This window comes from Amphibalanus amphitrite, unplaced genomic scaffold (assembly GCF_019059575.1).
Source record: "Amphibalanus amphitrite isolate SeventyFive unplaced genomic scaffold, NRLGWU_Aamphi_draft 000259F_arrow, whole genome shotgun sequence".
Classification (NCBI taxonomy): Eukaryota; Metazoa; Arthropoda; class Thecostraca; order Balanomorpha; family Balanidae; genus Amphibalanus; species Amphibalanus amphitrite.
The window spans coordinates 144631-162979 of record NW_024881754.1 but is presented as its reverse complement, the minus strand read 5'-3'; the positions used below and the strand labels follow the sequence as shown (position 1 = coordinate 162979).

General features: G+C 43.3%; 1 protein-coding gene across 5 annotated transcripts; it reads left to right on the top strand.

Moving 5' to 3' along the window:
* The first annotated feature begins 4793 nt into the window (after positions 1 to 4793).
* LOC122386685 lies at positions 4794 to 17604 on the top strand. Of its 5 annotated transcripts, none has more exons than XM_043376119.1 (8): positions 4794 to 5357; positions 6852 to 6996; positions 7208 to 7316; positions 7507 to 7600; positions 7878 to 7919; positions 10467 to 10698; positions 16677 to 16794; positions 17378 to 17604. In XM_043376119.1, exons 1-8 carry the CDS (start codon positions 4925 to 4927, stop codon positions 17507 to 17509), a joined length of 1305 nt encoding a protein of 434 aa, XP_043232054.1. In that variant the 5' UTR covers positions 4794 to 4924; the 3' UTR covers positions 17510 to 17604. The 5 variants fall into 5 exon arrangements, with proteins under 5 accessions (XP_043232054.1, XP_043232058.1, XP_043232055.1 ...); XM_043376123.1 differs by having other exon boundaries at positions 4799 to 5357; positions 6881 to 6996; positions 16677 to 16749; XM_043376120.1 differs by having other exon boundaries at positions 4799 to 5357; positions 6881 to 6996.
* Positions 17605 to 18349: the final 745 nt, after the last annotated feature.

Sequence of the window (18349 nt, the reverse complement as noted above, 5' to 3'; positions counted from 1 at the left end):
AACGCGCGACTCTGAGTCGTTTAACTGACCTGAAAGGTCAGCGGTTAGTTGTCCTACCCCATCATAATTGTACCTACATTAAAATTGGGTACTGTTTTCACCTAAGTCTTACCTCCTTGGGTAAAATAAAATTGGGCTTTATTGTGTTAAACATATGTAAGTTCACTTGAGTTTTTAATTGAATTGGGTTTCAATTTTTTACCCAGACAGCATGAGCTGGGTCTTATGACGGTCAACATGGACATTTTTTTTAAGCTGGTAAAGCTCATAGCCTGATTTGGGGCAAAACTCTAAGGCGGTAAGTACATATACGAGCACGACATGTCCCTCCCGGCCAGAGCGTATATGTAGAAAACCAGTATTGCCAGCGAAGGTTAAGACTAAAGAGCCTGACCTTTGCAGCAGTTCCTCTTTAGATATTTTCCAGCATCGATCGCCCGCACATTTTCATAAGCTCTTTACTTCTCCATTCTTGCTGCTTCCTGATTGAAGCCAATTTCGTTCAGGAACCTCTTGACTCTCAGACACGATTGCCTTCGCCGGCGCCTGCATATAGGATCTGTGGGGCTTTAATGCTCGATGACACGCTAAGATCCTCCTGACAGACACAGCGGTGTTTGGCATTTAGGTTTATAGGTAAAGCATAAATGTTGCAATGGTAACCACCGAACTGTCAAGAACCTGTTGCCCAATAAAATGGCTTTTGAACGTCAGTGTCAACGTAATTGCGAGAGTTGTTGATTAGTCGCGCCCTAAACACATGGGCGGGGTGAGATAAAGCTAGCTGATGGTGGACAACTAATGATAAGGGTGGGAAATGTGCTGTAGAGTAGAATACTTCCAAAAAAGTGTACTTGCTTCGAATGTTTAACTTAAAACAGTGTGGCATTATTCACATTAGCCGTTTTCACGACGGGCTATCCGGCGAATGCACCTAATTTGACCAAATCTGCACCTAATTTCTTTTACAGCAATATCTTCATTTTATGAATTCATTTCAGTGTTTTAATTGATGATGCTCTCTGATAATATGACAAAGCAGGCATATAAGCGGTTAGTGCAACCCTAGCTGATAGCTGCTAAGAGACACACTGAACCTGATTTGATCAAGTCTGCACCTAATCTGTACCAGATGTGCACCAAATGTGTACCAGATGGCCGTCGTGAAAACGGCTATTGACACTCCAATGCTTGCATGGTAGGCTAGAATGATACGTCTCGTTTCTATGCCACCCAATGGATCCACTTAACGATCTTTTGTTTGTTGAGTCATTAGGGTGCGACGACAGTAACTGCAGGATTATTTTGAGTCCCTTTTGGAATTTAACTATTCTTGGTGTGCGTTTTTTCCGAACCGGGCTTTCCCTGCAGCATGCACTAGAGCACTTCATGGGCCGGATAAATCCGTTATCCACGGATAAATCCGCGGACCGGATAGGATTGGATTCTAAATTTGTAAAAAGAACGGATATGGGCGGGCCGGATTTGGGAATTGAAGGTTGAACCCGGATCAAAACGGATCAAAATTTTAACATTTAACATTGAAGTTAAAAATTGATACCTAGTTTACCAATGTGGTGATTTTCATGTGGTTTTAGGTTTATAAGCATGGTTTTTGGAACCATGATGGTCTGTGAGATGTATGGCTGTCTGGTCCCTTAGATTGAATTTGTTAGTCCAGTTTTGGTGAAACCAGTTATTGGTGAAACGGATTATTACGGATATGTTTTGGAAGTTTGGCTGCAATACGGGCCATGGGTGGGCCGGATTCTGATATTCAAAGAAAGGCGGATAATGGGCGGATCTGGATATGACTTGCCGGATATGGGCCGGGCCGGATCCTAAAAAGCCTATCCGTGAAGTGCTCTAGCATGCACGGCAACAGCTATCGCGCTGCTATGAATTAAACACACGGATAAAAACCTGTATTTGTCGTCGTGCCATGAGCTGAAATTATCTTCGTGCCGGACGTAGCGGGCGGACATAACATGACCTGTTTCTGCGTGGAAAAGCCCCGCTCCGTGATGCACATCTGCGATCAGCTGACCCTCGCGCGGCAGCACCATCCCGCTATCTGCCGCTAAGCTAACTGGCATTTCCTCACGCCTGGACAAGGTTGTGCGCGCCTCACCAATTAAAACACACGCATACCGAACTGTATATTACGGTTCATGCAGACACGCAGATTAGTGTGCGCAATATATGGCGTCATTATGCAACGTTTTAAAACTGGTCTTTGAATGAAAGAGTCGCCTTGCAGGCTATTATGTAAAAATGTATAGTCTCAGTGGTTTAGTATAATGCAAGAGGTCCTATTGAAATGTTTGATGTCACAAGTCGTTATAATCTATATCCAAAAAGAGATTGGCTATTAGAAGTGCTCAAAGTAATTGGCGTAGTTCTAATAACATCATAGACTATCGTGCAAATAATTTATAGCAAAAAGGTACGAAGTCGCCCAGGTAGAGATTCACAGCAACTGGGCGGACAAAAGAGAGTGGTCTGTATCGCTCCTTCGAGGTCACCCCAGAGTGGTCAGTCAGGTCAGCTCAGCCGCCCTTTGGGTCAGCTCAGCGGTCAAGCTAGACCAACCTAACGGCCAGAGGATCGTAACAGCGGTCAGCAGGGCCGTCGGAGTGGTCAGTAAGGTCGCCTCAGCGGTCCTTCGAGCTCTGATCAGCAGCTTCTTGTATACAGACTGCAACTACAGCAGTGCACTCCTCTCCCTTCTTTCTGCTGCTATTCGTTCGTCGCTTCTCATTTCATCATGGTAGGGATCAAAGTCGAAAACTGGAAGAGAAGGGCCTGCCAAGGCCAGCGCTCCGTGTAATATCGGAACGGACAAATGATGACATAATCGGTCAGATTATATGTACCGTGAGCTTAGACTTTGCTCAGCTTTTTCGTTTAAAGTCATGAGAATTGTGTAAGATTTCCGATATCCGAGGAGCAATAGTAAATAGTTAGAATGACATAAAAATTAATGGATTGAGTATTTAGTATATTCTACGCAAAAATAATAAACCAACGGAAGGATTTTGCTGCATTTTTCTCTGTTGACATCGTCTGCTAGCAGCGCAAAGTCAATTATGATAATGCTCATTGAAAACCCCGGAAATATTGGTCTACGCGCACCAGTGGTCCTGCGAGGATGATTTAATAGCATCTTCCTAGGGTTCAGCAACTGCTCGAAAAATACAACAGTGCGCATTAGATACTTACCCTTACAATGAAGCAGCTTTAAGCGCTAATTGCTCAAAGCTTAGATCAAAAGAAGTCAGTGCAGAAAGCTGCTGCCCGTTTTGCCATCGTTAAAATCCACTTAGTTAATCATCTCAACGGCAAAAGATCAAACATCCAACTGATATCTATAGCTAAAGTGATCAAGCGTCAGCGAAATTTACCCGGACCATCCTACAGTCATCCGCATCCGCTCATAACGAGACTTCTGTCCGTATCCGGAACAAGTCACTGATCATGGGCGTGACACCTTTCACACGACCATTGCACAATGACGATATGCACGGTATCATGCACGAAACAAATTAGCCATTTCCGTTCCCTTGCCGTACTTACCGTTGATATGATTTATCATTACATTTGATCAGCATTGTCCTATCATCTGTGCTCGTTTTAACGTACGTACTTAACGTAGCAGTACCTGATGACATTGGCGTAATTGGGTGAAAATCGTCCTTTTTATACTAGTGCACTTGTTCCCAAATCTTCTTCGACAGCAATGCGCCAAATTAAAGGTAATTACATTCGCTTAAAACGTTGTGAAAGAAAAATTGGCATACAATTTAAGTAGTTACTTTAAAGGTAGTGTGCCACCTTTGAAAGATTTCCCATTTTATTTTTCCTAGGATAAGAAGCTTCTGTTTTTACCGAATATCGCAAAAAAAAATCAAAAATGGGCCTGGAATAGTGCCTTTTTCGCCTAAAAGTTTTTCGGTTTTTAGATATGTATAACAACTGTAGTGGGCTCACCTGCAAACAGGCGTCGGGCAACAATCGCGAATGCGGCGCACTTGTGACAATAAGCAAAGGTCATTATAGTGTTACGACCATACGACGTACGGGAATGAGTTATCAGCTGTCTAATCGTAGACAACACAATGTCGAGCCTTAAACTGTAAGCCCGTATTGTATTGTTTCTTTTATTTGGCTGTCGAACATTATTTATGGTTTGAAATATGATTTTATGTAAAAATTGATATGAAAAAGCCGTCTTATAAGTTATGACCCCATTTCACCACACGCAAGTGGCAGAAATGACAATGATCAGCTGACGCATTTTTCTTGGCCGAAGTCAGAGCGCGCGGCCCGACGCACCACGCGTATTTGGAAATTCCGACCTCGACGAGCATCAGAAGCCACCTAACAGGCGTGTTCGAAACCGCAGGAGATGATGATGAACGGGTTTATCGAAACTTGATTGGATGAGCATATCGGTAATAGCGATTTCAGTGTGTGCATTTATTGTTCATAGTGGTGTGAAATGTGGTTGGGGTACGACCGACAACCCGTCGGGGCGAATTTCGCACTGGGGTACTCAAAATTTGAAGAATTTAAGACGTTTCCATGAGTTTTGAAGGTATGGATAAGTTCTAAAAATCCGGTTCTCCTTATCTGGGCCATTAACTCCATACGGTCCAAGAAAGCTGGCACACTACCTTTAACCTAACCACATAGTGACCTTTTAACTCACACTCAAAATATATTGTGCAACAGGCATTGCTTGCCAATCTACGGCACGTGCATGTCCGCTGTTTTTCAAATGTGAATATGCGCTTATTTCACATTTTCACATCAGCGGAGATGCGCGGGCCAAAATATCAAATAGTTTCCGTAGTCTGATTGACAGAAAGTGAATAGCATTCGCATATGTAATGGTAAATTATCGTAAACATGTTTCTGTGTCATGCATTGGGTGATCTTCTGCATGACAGCCATATCTGTGTTCGGAGAATTGCATTCATATGATGGAACTGAAGTAGACACTACAGATTACGAGTACACTGCATATGATGCCGAGCTTAAAAGACCTGCCATTGCAAGTCATAGGGTTGTAAGAAAAACGAACGAAAAACACGAGACACATGTCACTCATAGACAGGTTGAATTGATTTTGACGGAGCCAACTATTGCAACGACGACAAACGAAGAACGGAAACTAAGATATAATGAAAAGGTCTATCTACCTGAAGTTCGAGGGGTTGAAAATACAACCTCTGAGCCTCATCAAGTATTCAAGAACAATATATCGATTGCGCTCATGGCGGCGGCTAAAAGTTACCAGAAAGACGCATGGGATCGCATCTGTCAACCACTGACAGGCACTGCTCACCCGGACGGTAGGTGTGCTCGATTTTACGAGTTTATCAAGTGGGTTCCTCATAGAAATTTATTCTTCGAAAATTATTTGTGCATTTGACTAAATGGTGATGTTCTACCCCTCACTAGCCATCAGTTAACTGGATTGATAGGTTGTGCCATGCTTATCACAAAATCTAAGAGCCGATACAAAGGCCATTCCCCCGAACATTCATCATCAGATTCATCTGCGTGTCAAGGATGAGCGTAGGTTTACAGGAGCATGCTGCGTTACCCAGCCTGTGTGCGGCACAGCCTACCATTTCAGGCAACCTACGGAAAAGAGCCTTGGGAAAAAGAAACATCGTGTTTTATAGTCAACTGTGCATAATGCTTCCTAAGTTAAATAAGATTGGGAATGCGTTCACAGCACAATAATAAATCTGGCACGGATAAATTTGTATCACGTTTACAAATATTAGATTGTTAATATCTTTACCTTTTTTTCTTGCACTTCAAGTTGCAATGAAAAGCAATTATTCCTTTGTCATGCTAAAAAAATGACGCCATATCGACATTTCACTTGTTAACCCTCGCCCGCACATGGGGGGGGGTGGTTACCACCCCCCCAGGTAGTCTTTCTGCTCTGCACTCAACATTTTTAGAGATAGAAGGCTGATTTTTCGTATAGCTGCTCCTCTATCCTTTCTGATGTCCACTGAAAATTTCAAGTTTCTGTGATTTTTGGTTTCGGAGATATGACCTTGTTTTTCAGGTCATGTCATGACCCAAATGGCCAATTCTCAACATCTTGCGTTTGCCATGGGCCTTATGAGCTTTTGACACCCTGATTTCGGCCTTTTTTGCCAGTCTTACCTCCTACCTATCATGGAACATGTTGTTCGACGATGTACAGGGGTCAAGGTCAGGGTCAAGGTCAACCTAGGTCACCTAAGATAATTACGTTTTAGGCAAGCTGAATTTACTTTTTTTGAAGTTTTTTGACTGCATTTTTGGTAAAAGCTTCTCAGATCATGATTTCATGTAATATGGACCCAAAAACAATCGGTGCACACATCAGTATACACACAGACACACAGACATACAAACACATATAATTGACCTTGACCTAACTTGACCTGAAATGACCTCAGCAGCAAAATTATGGTCGGGTAGTGTGACAAAGAGGTTCTAGCTGGCTTGGCACCAGAAAACAGCATCGTCATCGGTATTTGATAAGCAGCACACTTGATATCCAACGGTGACCCAAAACAGCAACATTTTTTAGTTTGACCTGACCTGGAAGGTCAATGACTGACCTGAGAAGGTAAAACTGGGTATCATTGGATTCGTCTCTTCCCAAAGAATCTTTTTGGTCTTTACTGCTAAGCTCTATCTCCAACAGGAACGAAATGGCGCGGGGGGTGGCAACCACCCCCCCCCCCCATGTGCGTTCTAGGATGGGAAAATGGCATGTGCGGGCGAGGGTTAAGCTGCTCGAGCATTTTAGGCTGTATGTGGTGCTGTTTTGACAGGGCCACTGGATTATTTTGACGCTATACAGGCCATGCGTCCACCGAACTTGTTCCCTGCTGATGACGAAGGTCCAGCAAGCATCAAATTCTTTGATGAGAAGCGATATCCTGTGAAAGAGCGAAAAATGCTGTCAACTATGAAAAAGTGAGTGCTCTAACGGAATGGAATATGCTGCTTAGATGTAACACACATCGCATTCAAACTTCTGAGTAGCTTTCATTTCCGCAATTGCATCTTATTAATTGGTTATCTTTCCTTGCAGCTGTAGCTCACTAACAAAATCAGTATTTATTGAAGACATTAATGGAATGAAATTTGCAACCACATAACTGACCGGTGTGACTGCTGTTGTCAGTTTTCTCAAGTGTCTGCTTTCTGTAATATCGCATGTCGCTGAGGACTCTAAGCGGCGCAAGATGACTAGAATGTTCTACACCAGCATGATCGGATGGCTCAAAGATTCGGTATGTGCACCAGCCCACCATGACCTTGCTAACATCATATAAAAGTATAAGTTAGGTTTCATGCATAATACTTCCTTTAGTTGCAGTTTTAAGCTACCTTCTGGCTGCAACTCACGACTAGCTTCAATTTAGCCTTTCGTTCAGCTTGACATTCAAGCCATCTTTGATATAAACCATGGTTTTTTGACAGCTCCTAATCGATATGTACGCACTTCCTGAGCGGCCAGACGATTCGATCATCGGCATTGAAGACACTGTTGAAGCCCTTGTCTATATGAGGAACAGTAAGTCCTCCGCCAAACCTCTCTGCATAGCGCTATATGGCGTCTGAGCCGCACAATGCCTCATTTTCCCACGGATGGGGATGCTAGCTAACTGAAATTGGGAGACTAAATATGACCGATATCTGGCCACTGCACTGGGGAATAATTTGCGCCGGGTGTGTGTGTTGTAACTGCGCTCACAATAATCGTTATCTAACATACCACCGCCTGATATGAAGCACGTCGTTACCTGTTAATAACTTTATTGATAACGAATGGTATGTTTCCCCCTTCACAGAGCACTTTGTTCCTGCTGTTGCAAAGGAGGCCCTGAAAACATGTAAGTTGTCGTATGTTTAGTTTTATTTTCATTAAAGTGAATTTTGTTTTGCATGATTGCTAAAATTGTGTGCTTTTTTACAGTAATTCAAGCATATTTAAAATGCTCCTTAGTTGAAAATTTTCCACCCACAACACATATGTGCATATGCACGATGCCCGTTTCTAAAAAGTTGCATGCTACTGGATAAGTGTTTGCGTGCCTGTTTCGCATCTCCAGGAGCTGGCCGTTCCTGTCCTGTAGTCTCCCAACTTCCCAGTCTGCCTCGTATTATTGGAATCTCTCTATCCAGATGACTTCATCACCAGCTTTCATAACACGCACCGCTACTGCCCCCCGCCTCCATCACTGGGTGCTGCGGGGCTGCATGCAAGGCTCGCGCACCTATACGGGTATCGTGGGTGCCCCAGTGGCATTGGCTCGTACTTTCCACTTCCACAACCGCAATTACCCGACGTCCTCGCAAGGACCTGCGCGTGATGTGCACGCAACGCTGATCTGAAAATATGATCAGCAGTGATCAGTAATTATAGACCGTCTTCTTCCGACACCGTTCAGCCATCTCACGTCTGATGCGTAATATTAGGATGAAATTCTTATTTCTCATCGTATAATGTTTTTCAGGTTATAAGTGTTCTTCCTCACGCACATCCAACGGTGCTTTATAAGTGAGGCTTCCGGGACTGAAGCTTAGGTTCTTGAAATCACTTGCACAGTGATTGAATAAACGTGATCTGAGGAATCGCCTTCCCATGCATGCCGCATGCATGTTATACGAAATTCAGGAGTGTGAGGTATGAAATGCCCCAAAGTACAAGTATGTATATTTAAGTGTCTATAGTTTTAATCATCATGATTGACGCTTATTTTTGTATTTGGTTTCTTTGAACCTTTTAATGACCAATGCTCGAAAGTATACGTGATTGTGTTGGTTCGTGTAAAATCATTGTCAGGTATTGTGGTCTAATGTGGCCACGGGCTTGCCGCACAGTCATCAACTGGCCATCGATTAGTGAGTGTCCATCTTGCCGGACATTATATTTCCGCTACTCATACTCGTAGACAATTATTTTGGGATGGGACACACGCATGTTCATCATGTCGACGTCCTCATTGGCGTTTGTTATTGTGCTCGAGAGCGACCCTTGACCTTGACACGCGGTGACATCGAGCAGGAACAGATCTAATTTTATTTCAGTCCATAAAAAGTGACTAATTGTAATGAAGTAGGTATTCACAAGAGAATCAGAGAGCACTTTCATTGTTATCGATTCAATTGAGCCATCGCTGTGTATTGTATAACGTGTGGCATCATTTAAATTGTATAGCTTTTTCGGGACGATTGCAGCTATACTCGTTTTAGACTAACGCTTATCAGTAAATAGTCTAAAAATTGATGCCTCAAGGATCTTTGGTAAGTGTCGCAGATGTTTACATTCTAGGCTGTATCCAGATGTTCCGTTTGTTACATAAAAGAGCTACGTTAGCCGAAGGACAACGCTCAGCCAGCCACTGATGTGCATCTGCCGGCTGTCCCATGATGCGTCCGGCAGTGAGACAGATCCGGCTATCCGAGCTCATCCCTGCAGATTACAATAGGATTGCAGCTGTCTTGCGCTCTGCTTTCTGTCACCAAGACGTCAACTCCCATGGCACCTGCGTAATGCCTAATCCTCCCAACAGTTGGCTTAGTGGATTCCCAGAGTTGAGGACGGTTATGGCCCTCAGCTCAGGCCATGCACTCAAGGTGGTTGGCCAAACCAGCTGGATTTCCACGGATCCAAAGGCGATTAAAAATACCCATGGCGCCACATTTTCGGACCGCCCTGGCGTGTTGATCGCTATCTGAATAAAGATAAAGGAACTTCAGCGAACTGTTTGAGAAGCGGTAAAACGACATTAAAACAGGTAACATTTCTAACGCTTAGATGGTTTCATTAAAATGGAAAAGCTCTGAGAGAAGACGATCTCAATAAGTGTCATGACGTGTTGCAATATGTCGTGAAACATGATTGAGTAATAACAACTAACTGTGATGAGATGTCACGAAGGTGGTTCTCATGAAGAAACTGGATCAAGTAACTCGTGTGAGCCAACTTTTGCATGGCAAACTATTTCCATCGGCTTATGGATGAAACTGCATACAGCTATTGTTTACTGATTCAAGTGCTAAAGTCAGAAAATAGATAATGCAAAACACTGATTAACAACCTTTTTAACTTACAAATAGTATTTACATTTTAAAGTGGGTTCAAAATGATGTTTAGTTGGGTTGATTCTCGATATCTTCCAATCGGAGCCATGAAAATTGAAGAGTCCTCTTCATCTTAGTATGCATATCGATATCTTACATATCCTACATCATTTATTGCTACCGTCGATTTTGTTTAAATGAATAAACGTTAAATGATTTAATTTAAATGAGTTAAATTAAAAAGCCACTAAAGCCAAATGTTCTTTGATCCATGAAGCAGCTATGTTCACAATCGCACTTCCACCTCTCACCCAACGCTCATCACCAGCGTCCCCTCCCCCCATATCCGCCAGACGAGTTTGTCAGCGTCGGCAGTGATGATGACCGCGGAGAGCAGGAGCGAGAGCGCGGCTTCCAGGTGACCACGGCCATCATGATCACGGTCGGCGTGGCGCTGGTGTTTGTGCTCGTGTTGCTGGCCGCCTGTGTGGCCGCTGCTCTCAGCTCACCGGCGCTGCAGGAGATCGGAGAGCTGCCCGAGGACTTCCTGCCGCTCGACTACCGCCCGTCGCAGCTGATGGACAGGTTAGTGGCGGAGGGGAGGGGAGGGGGCTTGACAATCGCCCGTCTCAGCTGATAGACAGGTCAGTATTGGAGGGAGGGGAGGAGGTTTCCAGCACCTCGACTATCGCCAGACCAAGCTATTGGACAGGCCAATGGCCACGAGCCGGGGAGCGGGGCTGTTAGCTTGAAATAAACAATGATATCTCAAATAAGAGATGATAGAAATGATATGGCATGTGCATCGTGCATCCATGGATTACTCATTACATGCACGAGCCTGCGTGCAAGCGAAGTAAAGAGAACATAGGCACCGCCTTATCAACCTTTACGTCAAAGAAGAATCTAAACACGGTCTCAACACGTCCTGATCTCATCGAGCACAACATTCCAAGATGCTTGAAGTGCCTATGTCAGGGCCCAGCTATGCTATAGTTTTACGTCATGCTCTCTCGCACATCTAGAACCTGCTAACACCCGAGTTTGCAGCACAAGATTATACGCTAAGCGGAATGCACTGTTATTTGGCTAAAATACAGCTAATTATTGTAGTTTTGACGCAAAACCATGCCGGACGCACAGAGCTGCGAACCAGTCTGAAGCGGATGAGGTTGGGATTTTACCTAGTGACAGCGCAGGCGAATTCAGAGAGCAACACACGACAGGTCTGAGTATAGCCCGGCACCGCCTGGGCTATTTCCGTACCCACGACAGCCTGGGGGGGGGGGTCGGATCCGACCCCCCCCCTGTTATCTCGAGAACCAATGGTCGCATCGAGCCCCGCGAGGCGGCGTTCAAAAGGTCTCTACGAGACCTTCCCTTCCCAAAGCACTCTTAAGATTTTGAGATTGAGGTCAACTTTCGGGTCAAGGTCAGGTCAAAGGTCAAATTCTGGGGTTTTGCATGATTAGGCTTACGGACAGCGGAATCGATAGCTGCTGCTCGAAACTCACCAAAAATGACCACAAAGGCCTAGTGAAGGTACCATGTGCGTATAGGGGTCATACTAAGTACGGGTCAAGGTCAGGTCAGGTCACGAAAGGTCACGGTTTTCACTTTCTGCTACATGGGCGTGCGACACATGTTTTATGGCTTATTTTTCACGCCGAATCCGATGGTAATGGTTAGGTATATGTGACCCCAAGTCACTGTGCTGGTGGTAAGTGTGCATTGAAAGCATAAAAAATCATTTATACCATACATAACTAAACGAGGGCTGAGAAAAAAAGGTCATTTTTTCAACTTTTTATTTTTGACATAAAAATGCACTTTTCTAGACGAGCTTTGTCCCAGGAATCTAGTGGTGCCATTTATTTTCACATGCAATGTTCAGAAGTGCCTCTAATTCACGAAAATGCGTATGACGTCACCATGCCCTATGCATGTTGGAGCTATTTTTTACAATTTGGGGGTCAAAAATCAAGATAGAAAGTTGAAATTTGGGACATCTAATGTTCTAATAGAGCTCTATAACATATTTTCCGGGTTTTTGGAAACTCTCAAAATTTTGGATTTTATTAGCTGTTTTCCAAAAAATGTAGTTTTTTGAATTTTTTAGGGGTGAAAAACACATTTTATGGAAAATCCGAGATAGCCATTTTAAAGAACTCGTTGAGCTGCGTCTATTCATGTCCTTAAAGGAAGGGTGCCACCTTTTGGACACAACGCAGTTTTTACAAGATTAGCCTCACATGAACCTAAAAACCGGCTTCACTTACCTATGCTCGAGACGGTCAGCATTGAATCCGCACGTGAAGTTATCATTTGCGAGTTTTGCTGCCAGCATTCGGGCAGGCAAAAATCTTCAGCACTATTTCCTCGTCGTGTTAAGGGTATTTTATAAAACATGAAATCAGCAAAGGTATGTATGAAAGTTATACTTTTGAAGCATGTTTTATCATTTTGAAAGGGTATATTTTTTCTTTATGGTATACACTTAAGTTTTAAAATTTTAATTGTGAAGTTTTTCTAGTAAGTTGCATGAAGGGTGAAGGGTTCCATAGATCTCTTAAGCATTGTAAAGGAAAAACCTTTACTCGACTTATTTGATGTTCTTATTTGATGATGAAATATGGCCAACAGTTACCTACTTGGTTACCTACAACTTAGTTCAAATCATGTTATCTTCTTCCTTTTTATTTGTTCATCTTTTTGTCTCAGTTGCGCCATCAATGCAAATGGCAGAATGATATGTTGCCATGACAACAGGATATGCCAGCCGTCCTAGCTGCCACATCAAACGACCTTGAGTTGTAGTGGTGATATAAACAACGATCTTTTTTTTGGCCAATGTATTAAATGCAATGTTTCGGTTTTTTGTATATTGTGGACGCGCTAACCACGTCTAAAAATTCAAATAAGTAAAATAGATTCATAGAACAAAAATTTCGGAAGGTGGCACCCTTCCTTTAATTTGCAATTTGCTTTAAACCCTGATTTTTGGCGATTTTTTACACATTTACCACTTTTTGACTAAAAACGCCATGTAGTTACATCACTAAAATCGATATATCTAAAAAAATGGAAATTTTTTCTTAACCCTCGCCCGCACATGCCATTTTCCCATCCTAGAACGCACATGGGGGGGGTGGTTGTCACCCCCCCCCGCGCCATTTCGTTCCTGTTGGAGATAGAGCTTAGCAGTAAAGACCAAAAAGATTCTTTGGGAAGAGACGAATCCAATGATACCCAGTTTTACCTTCTCAGGTCAGTCATTGACCTTCCAGGTCAGGTTAAACTAAAAAATGTTGCTTTTTTGGGTCACCGTTGGATATCAAGTGCGCTGCTTATCAAATACCGATGACGATGCTGTTTTCTGGTGCCAAGCCAGCTAGAACCTCTTTGTCACACTACCCGACCAGAGTTTTGCTGCTGAGGTCATTTCAGGTCAAGTTAGGTCAAGGTCAATTATATATGTTTGTATGTCTGTGTGTGTCTGTGTGTATACTGATGTGTGCACCGATTGTTTTTGGGTCCATATTACATGAAATCTTGATCTGAGAAGCTTTTACCAAGAATGCAGTCAAAAAACTTCACAAAAAGTAAATTCAGCTTGCCTAAAACGCAATTATCTTAGATGACCTAGGTTGACCTTAACCCTGACCTTGACCCCTGTACATCGTCGAACAACATGTTCCATGATAGGTGGGAGGTAAGACTGACAAAAAAGGCCGAAATCAGGGTGTCAAAAGCTCACAAGGCCCATGGCAAGCGCAAGATGTTGAGAATTGGCCATTTGGGTCATGACATGACCTGAAAAACAAGGTCATATCTCCGAAACCAAAAATCACAGAAACTTGAAATTTTCAGTGGACATCAAGAAAGGATAGAGGAGCAGCTATACGAAAAATCAGCCTTCTAGCTCTAAAAATGTTGAGTGCAGAGCAGAAAGACTACCTGGGGGGGGGGTGGCAACCACCCCCCCCCCCCATGTGCGGGCGAGGGTTAAAAAGTACACAGAAGACGTCAAATTGATGGGGGAGAAGGCCAAGTTTCAAGTTGATAGCGTAAGCGGTTCTTGAGTTATTCCAGAAAAACGGAGGGGGGGTCGGATCCGACCCCCCGCCCCCCCAGGCGGTCGCGGGGTAGTCAGGTCAGTAAACTGTAACTGGGTGGACGAGTGGGTCCAAAGGTACAGATTATCACTATTCTTCCAGCGATAGCTCATTCAGGCTCCTATAGCTTCATATGCCCTCATGACATTTCCTCATTCATCATGGAAGACGGAACATAAGTACTCAAAATACCCTTAGACTGAAGTGAATATATACGGCTTTAAGAAACGTTCAAGCCTATCCGGTGGACAATAGACGTGGATGCTGCATCGGCTTTAAAAGACAAGCCACGAAGAGCAAGCAGAGCGTAGTAAGCTCTCACGAAGCATTACGAAGGTGCGGTCGGAATAATGCAATACAGATTATGTGATGCAAACAACTGATCTTAAAAACCAAGCAGCGACACGCGAATAATAATCTTCTTATCATTGTGTTATGGGTCATATCAGTGATATTTGATGTATCATTCGCAAAGTTTTTTTTATGATATGTACCTAAGATTCATCATGAGGTACCTATAGGTGGGGCATTCCACGATAGATCGTACCAGGCCCGTCACCCTCATCTCTCAGATTTGAATGAAAATTGGTACAAGGGGTAATCATAGGCTCCAAAAACACCTGCCAAAATATCAGACTTCTCAGATGAAAACTTTTTGAGTTACATTGCATAATATTTTCTTAACTTCAGATTGTAAGGGTGAGTTTGATGAGCTATAACTCAAAAACGAGCTAAGCAAGCAACAAACGGTAAACAGCTTTGAATTAACGATGAATCAAAGATAAATACAGTATTTTTAAAATTGGAAAGAAAAGCTTTACATATTGAAAAAAGTCGTAGTATTTTTTTAAATTGTCTATAATGGCCCTTGGGACCAAAATTTTTGCCATTTTTATTTCTTCAAAATAAACCTCAGGTCCTTTAAAATCGACATGCAAAAAATTAGAAAGGTGTTCTTTCCATAAGTTCCTCATTTAAATGTATACAAAATGGGTTTCCGGGGGGTCGGTACGACCCCAGCTCGCCGTTTCGCCTCTAATGGAGCTAGAACCTTGCGGAAAAAAACGAGCATGTGCGCCGTTACAAGATGCATCGAATGATACCAAATTTTAAGGTCTCGGGTTCATTGGTAACCCCTGAGGTCATTTCAAGTGACCCAAAATTACGGGTCCGGTTTTTGATAGATAACTTCGCAACAAATGGTCGCAGAGCCGCGATTTTAGCATCTTTGTGTTTGCCTAGCTCCGGCGCGTCGAATGGTATACTGCTTGTTCTGGTGAAGTCAGCTTAAGTCGCTGACCTCGGGTAAGCACACTGCCGTGTATTTGGCTCCGCGCCCCGACCGGGCGGCCCAGCCGGCAGCCAGCCCCCGGGCATCACGTGACCGCCCCGAGTCCGCGGCAAAGCCAACCAGCGCGGCGCTGGACTAACAGCGCCGCTACAGAGATGGTTAACAGTCGGGTCAGGCCACGAAGCTGGGTGAATGAGATCATTTTGCACATCATTCGATTCGCAAGGTCTTCCCGAGTCCATTGGTAGCCTTCCCGTCTCTCTAGCTCAATTTGATCGAGAGTTATTGACGAAAAACTCTTATGACCCTAGTGACGTACGAATGACGTCACGCAAGGTCAACAACGCAAAAGTGAGGCAAAAATGACTTCAATTGAACTTTCAGTAACCAGTGATGTCACTAGGCAGCTTTACCACACCATTTGTAGGCTCTCTTCCAAAATCACAATTCGAGACCATTACGGTGACGCAAAATAAGTACATTTATAGAAAGAACACCTTCCTGATTTTTTGCATACTGCTTAAAAATGATCCAAATATGCTTTTAAGCAAATAAAAATTCAAAAAAATTTGGTCCCAAAGGCATAAAAATGCAAATGAAAGGAAACTCGAGGTGTTATATATAAAAAATAGTATATATTTCAAAATTTTAAAAATGCATATTATTCTTTGTTTCAATGCAAGTTCAATGCCGTATAGCATTTGGCATTTGGATTATCCGTCTTAGAGTTACAGCCCGCCAAACTTGGGGCTGCAACGCAAGATCCAAAACATGTTATACACTATAACTCAAAAACCACTCGTCTGATAAGCCTGAAATTGTTACAGGAGGATTCAGAGCCCCTGATTACCCCTTAGACCAATTATCGTTAAAATCCGAGAGATGAGGGTGTCAAATTGGAAAAAAGTGGTACGATCTATCGTGGAATGCCCCAGGTATCTATATTATAACACTTTGTATATATCATCAAAGCAGCGCGTAGGTACTCACGTCATCACCTGATCCTAAATCACCTTGACGGGTTTGGAGTGACCCCAACATGTGACCGCGCTAAATAACAACTCGCACGAATTCTCACTCCCATTGTCGTCGTCCACCACCACCTTGAGCACCTTCTTCAGCACCTCTGTGACCCCCGATGTCGCCCCGTGCCGCAGGACCGGGCGTCGAGAGAGTCTGACCCGCTCCAGCGGCCCCCGGGTAGCCGTGCCCGCCGGCTACGACCAGCAGGTCAGGAAACTCTCCGAGCTGCCCGACTCCGACATTGGCGACAAGGTCAGAGTCAAGGCATCACAAGTAAATTCATGAACGCCTTCCATAAAGTAGGTATAAAATGCAAAATTCTGACAAATATTTTCGAAGATGCAAGACCTCTGTCACAGGCCTCTTCAAATATCAAAAGTGCTTTTTCAAAGATCTTACGTTGCGTTCTTTCGTTTAAAAGGAAACATAAAAGCATGCTTGAAACATTTTGCACTTATTTGCATATAATGGCCGCAATGTATTGGGAACATTCCCACATGCCTTGCAAAACTGTTCAGGTTCACGTCTTGCATTAGGTACCATTTTATCATCCTCCGATAAATAAAGAAATGTGCATGTATCTGACGTTTTTTTTTTTTTCTTGGATAAAGCAGTTGTCAGCATTCCCTTGTAACGTACAATTTTGAACTCAACTCAATGGGAGATAGCATTAATTTGACTATACCGAGTGATTTTCGATTTCAGTAGTTTCATGTGTTCCCCTGCCATGTTGAATGATCAGTTCAACAAAGTGGAGGGTCGCCGATGTATCCAATGGCAAAAATATTTTTTGTTTTTAAGAGTAAAACAAATGTATGTGACGATTTGTTGGCAGGTTCGCCGGACGTCGATGGAGGCCACCCAGGAGCAGATGACCCCGCTGCTGGGCAGTGAAAGTGGCTACTCAAACGGTCTAGGTGGCAGCACGAGCCTGTCACGATATAGTATAGGTGACAGCACCCGGTGATAGCAGAGGATTGTCGACTGTGTGCAATTGCTATGTTTATGTCTTATTTTAATGAAAATATTGGTCTGAGAAAAGATTAAAAACATTCTTATCGATTTTGTTTTTCGAGAGAAAAATACTTTATACTGTGTTTGGCCTTGAAAAAAAAAAAAACATTTGGCATCGTTTAAACGGTATGCAGAAAAAGAACGACATCAAAACAGGAAAACAGCCGAGGTTCCAGCCTACGCTTCAAATGATTTATGAGACGAGCTTGTTGACTCTCAGAATCTTCGAAGAAAAAACAAACTAGTCACTGAAACGAAGAGCCTACATACGTCAGATATTTCTATTAAATAAAATCTCTGTCGTAGACTCCGTCTCCGGAGTCCATTCGTTGGTTCCTAAGTCCGTGTACCTACCATGACTGGTAACGAATCTTGAATCCATTAGTAGTTAAGCACCGTTTCGAAGTATCAATGTTCGATGTTGCAATGTTGTGATGGTGGGTAAGTTAACGCACTTTGCCATGTGTGTAGGAACGACTGGAACATTGTGGGTGCATGGGTGCAGAAATCAAGCCATAGCCGGTGGAAGAGGGGGAGGGGTAGGAAGCGGAATCGGGTATCGTGTTCTCTCTCTCGTCTTTGGTATGCATCGCCACCGATACCTATTCAAAAACGGCTTTAGGCAGGAGGCTCATTGCGAGCTTCGATGTGTATGTACAATGTCGTAAAGGTACCGAAAATTCATTTTTGAGCATTGGTATTGTCAATAATTCACGCAACGGTGAATTGACTATACTGCATAATGCAAATGCAGCTAACTTAACCATTTTTTTTTTTTTTTACAGATATCGGG

Coding starts and splice junctions, on each gene's coding strand:
- LOC122386685 (XM_043376119.1), top strand. CDS start 4,925: ATGCATTGGGTGATCTTCTGCATGACAGCCATATCTGTGTTCGGAGAA. Junction 5,358..6,851: donor AGGCACTGCTCACCCGGACG/GTAGGTGTGCTC, acceptor CTGTTTTGACAG/GGCCACTGGATTATTTTGAC. Junction 10,699..16,676: donor CCGTCGCAGCTGATGGACAG/GTTAGTGGCGGA, acceptor CCCGTGCCGCAG/GACCGGGCGTCGAGAGAGTC.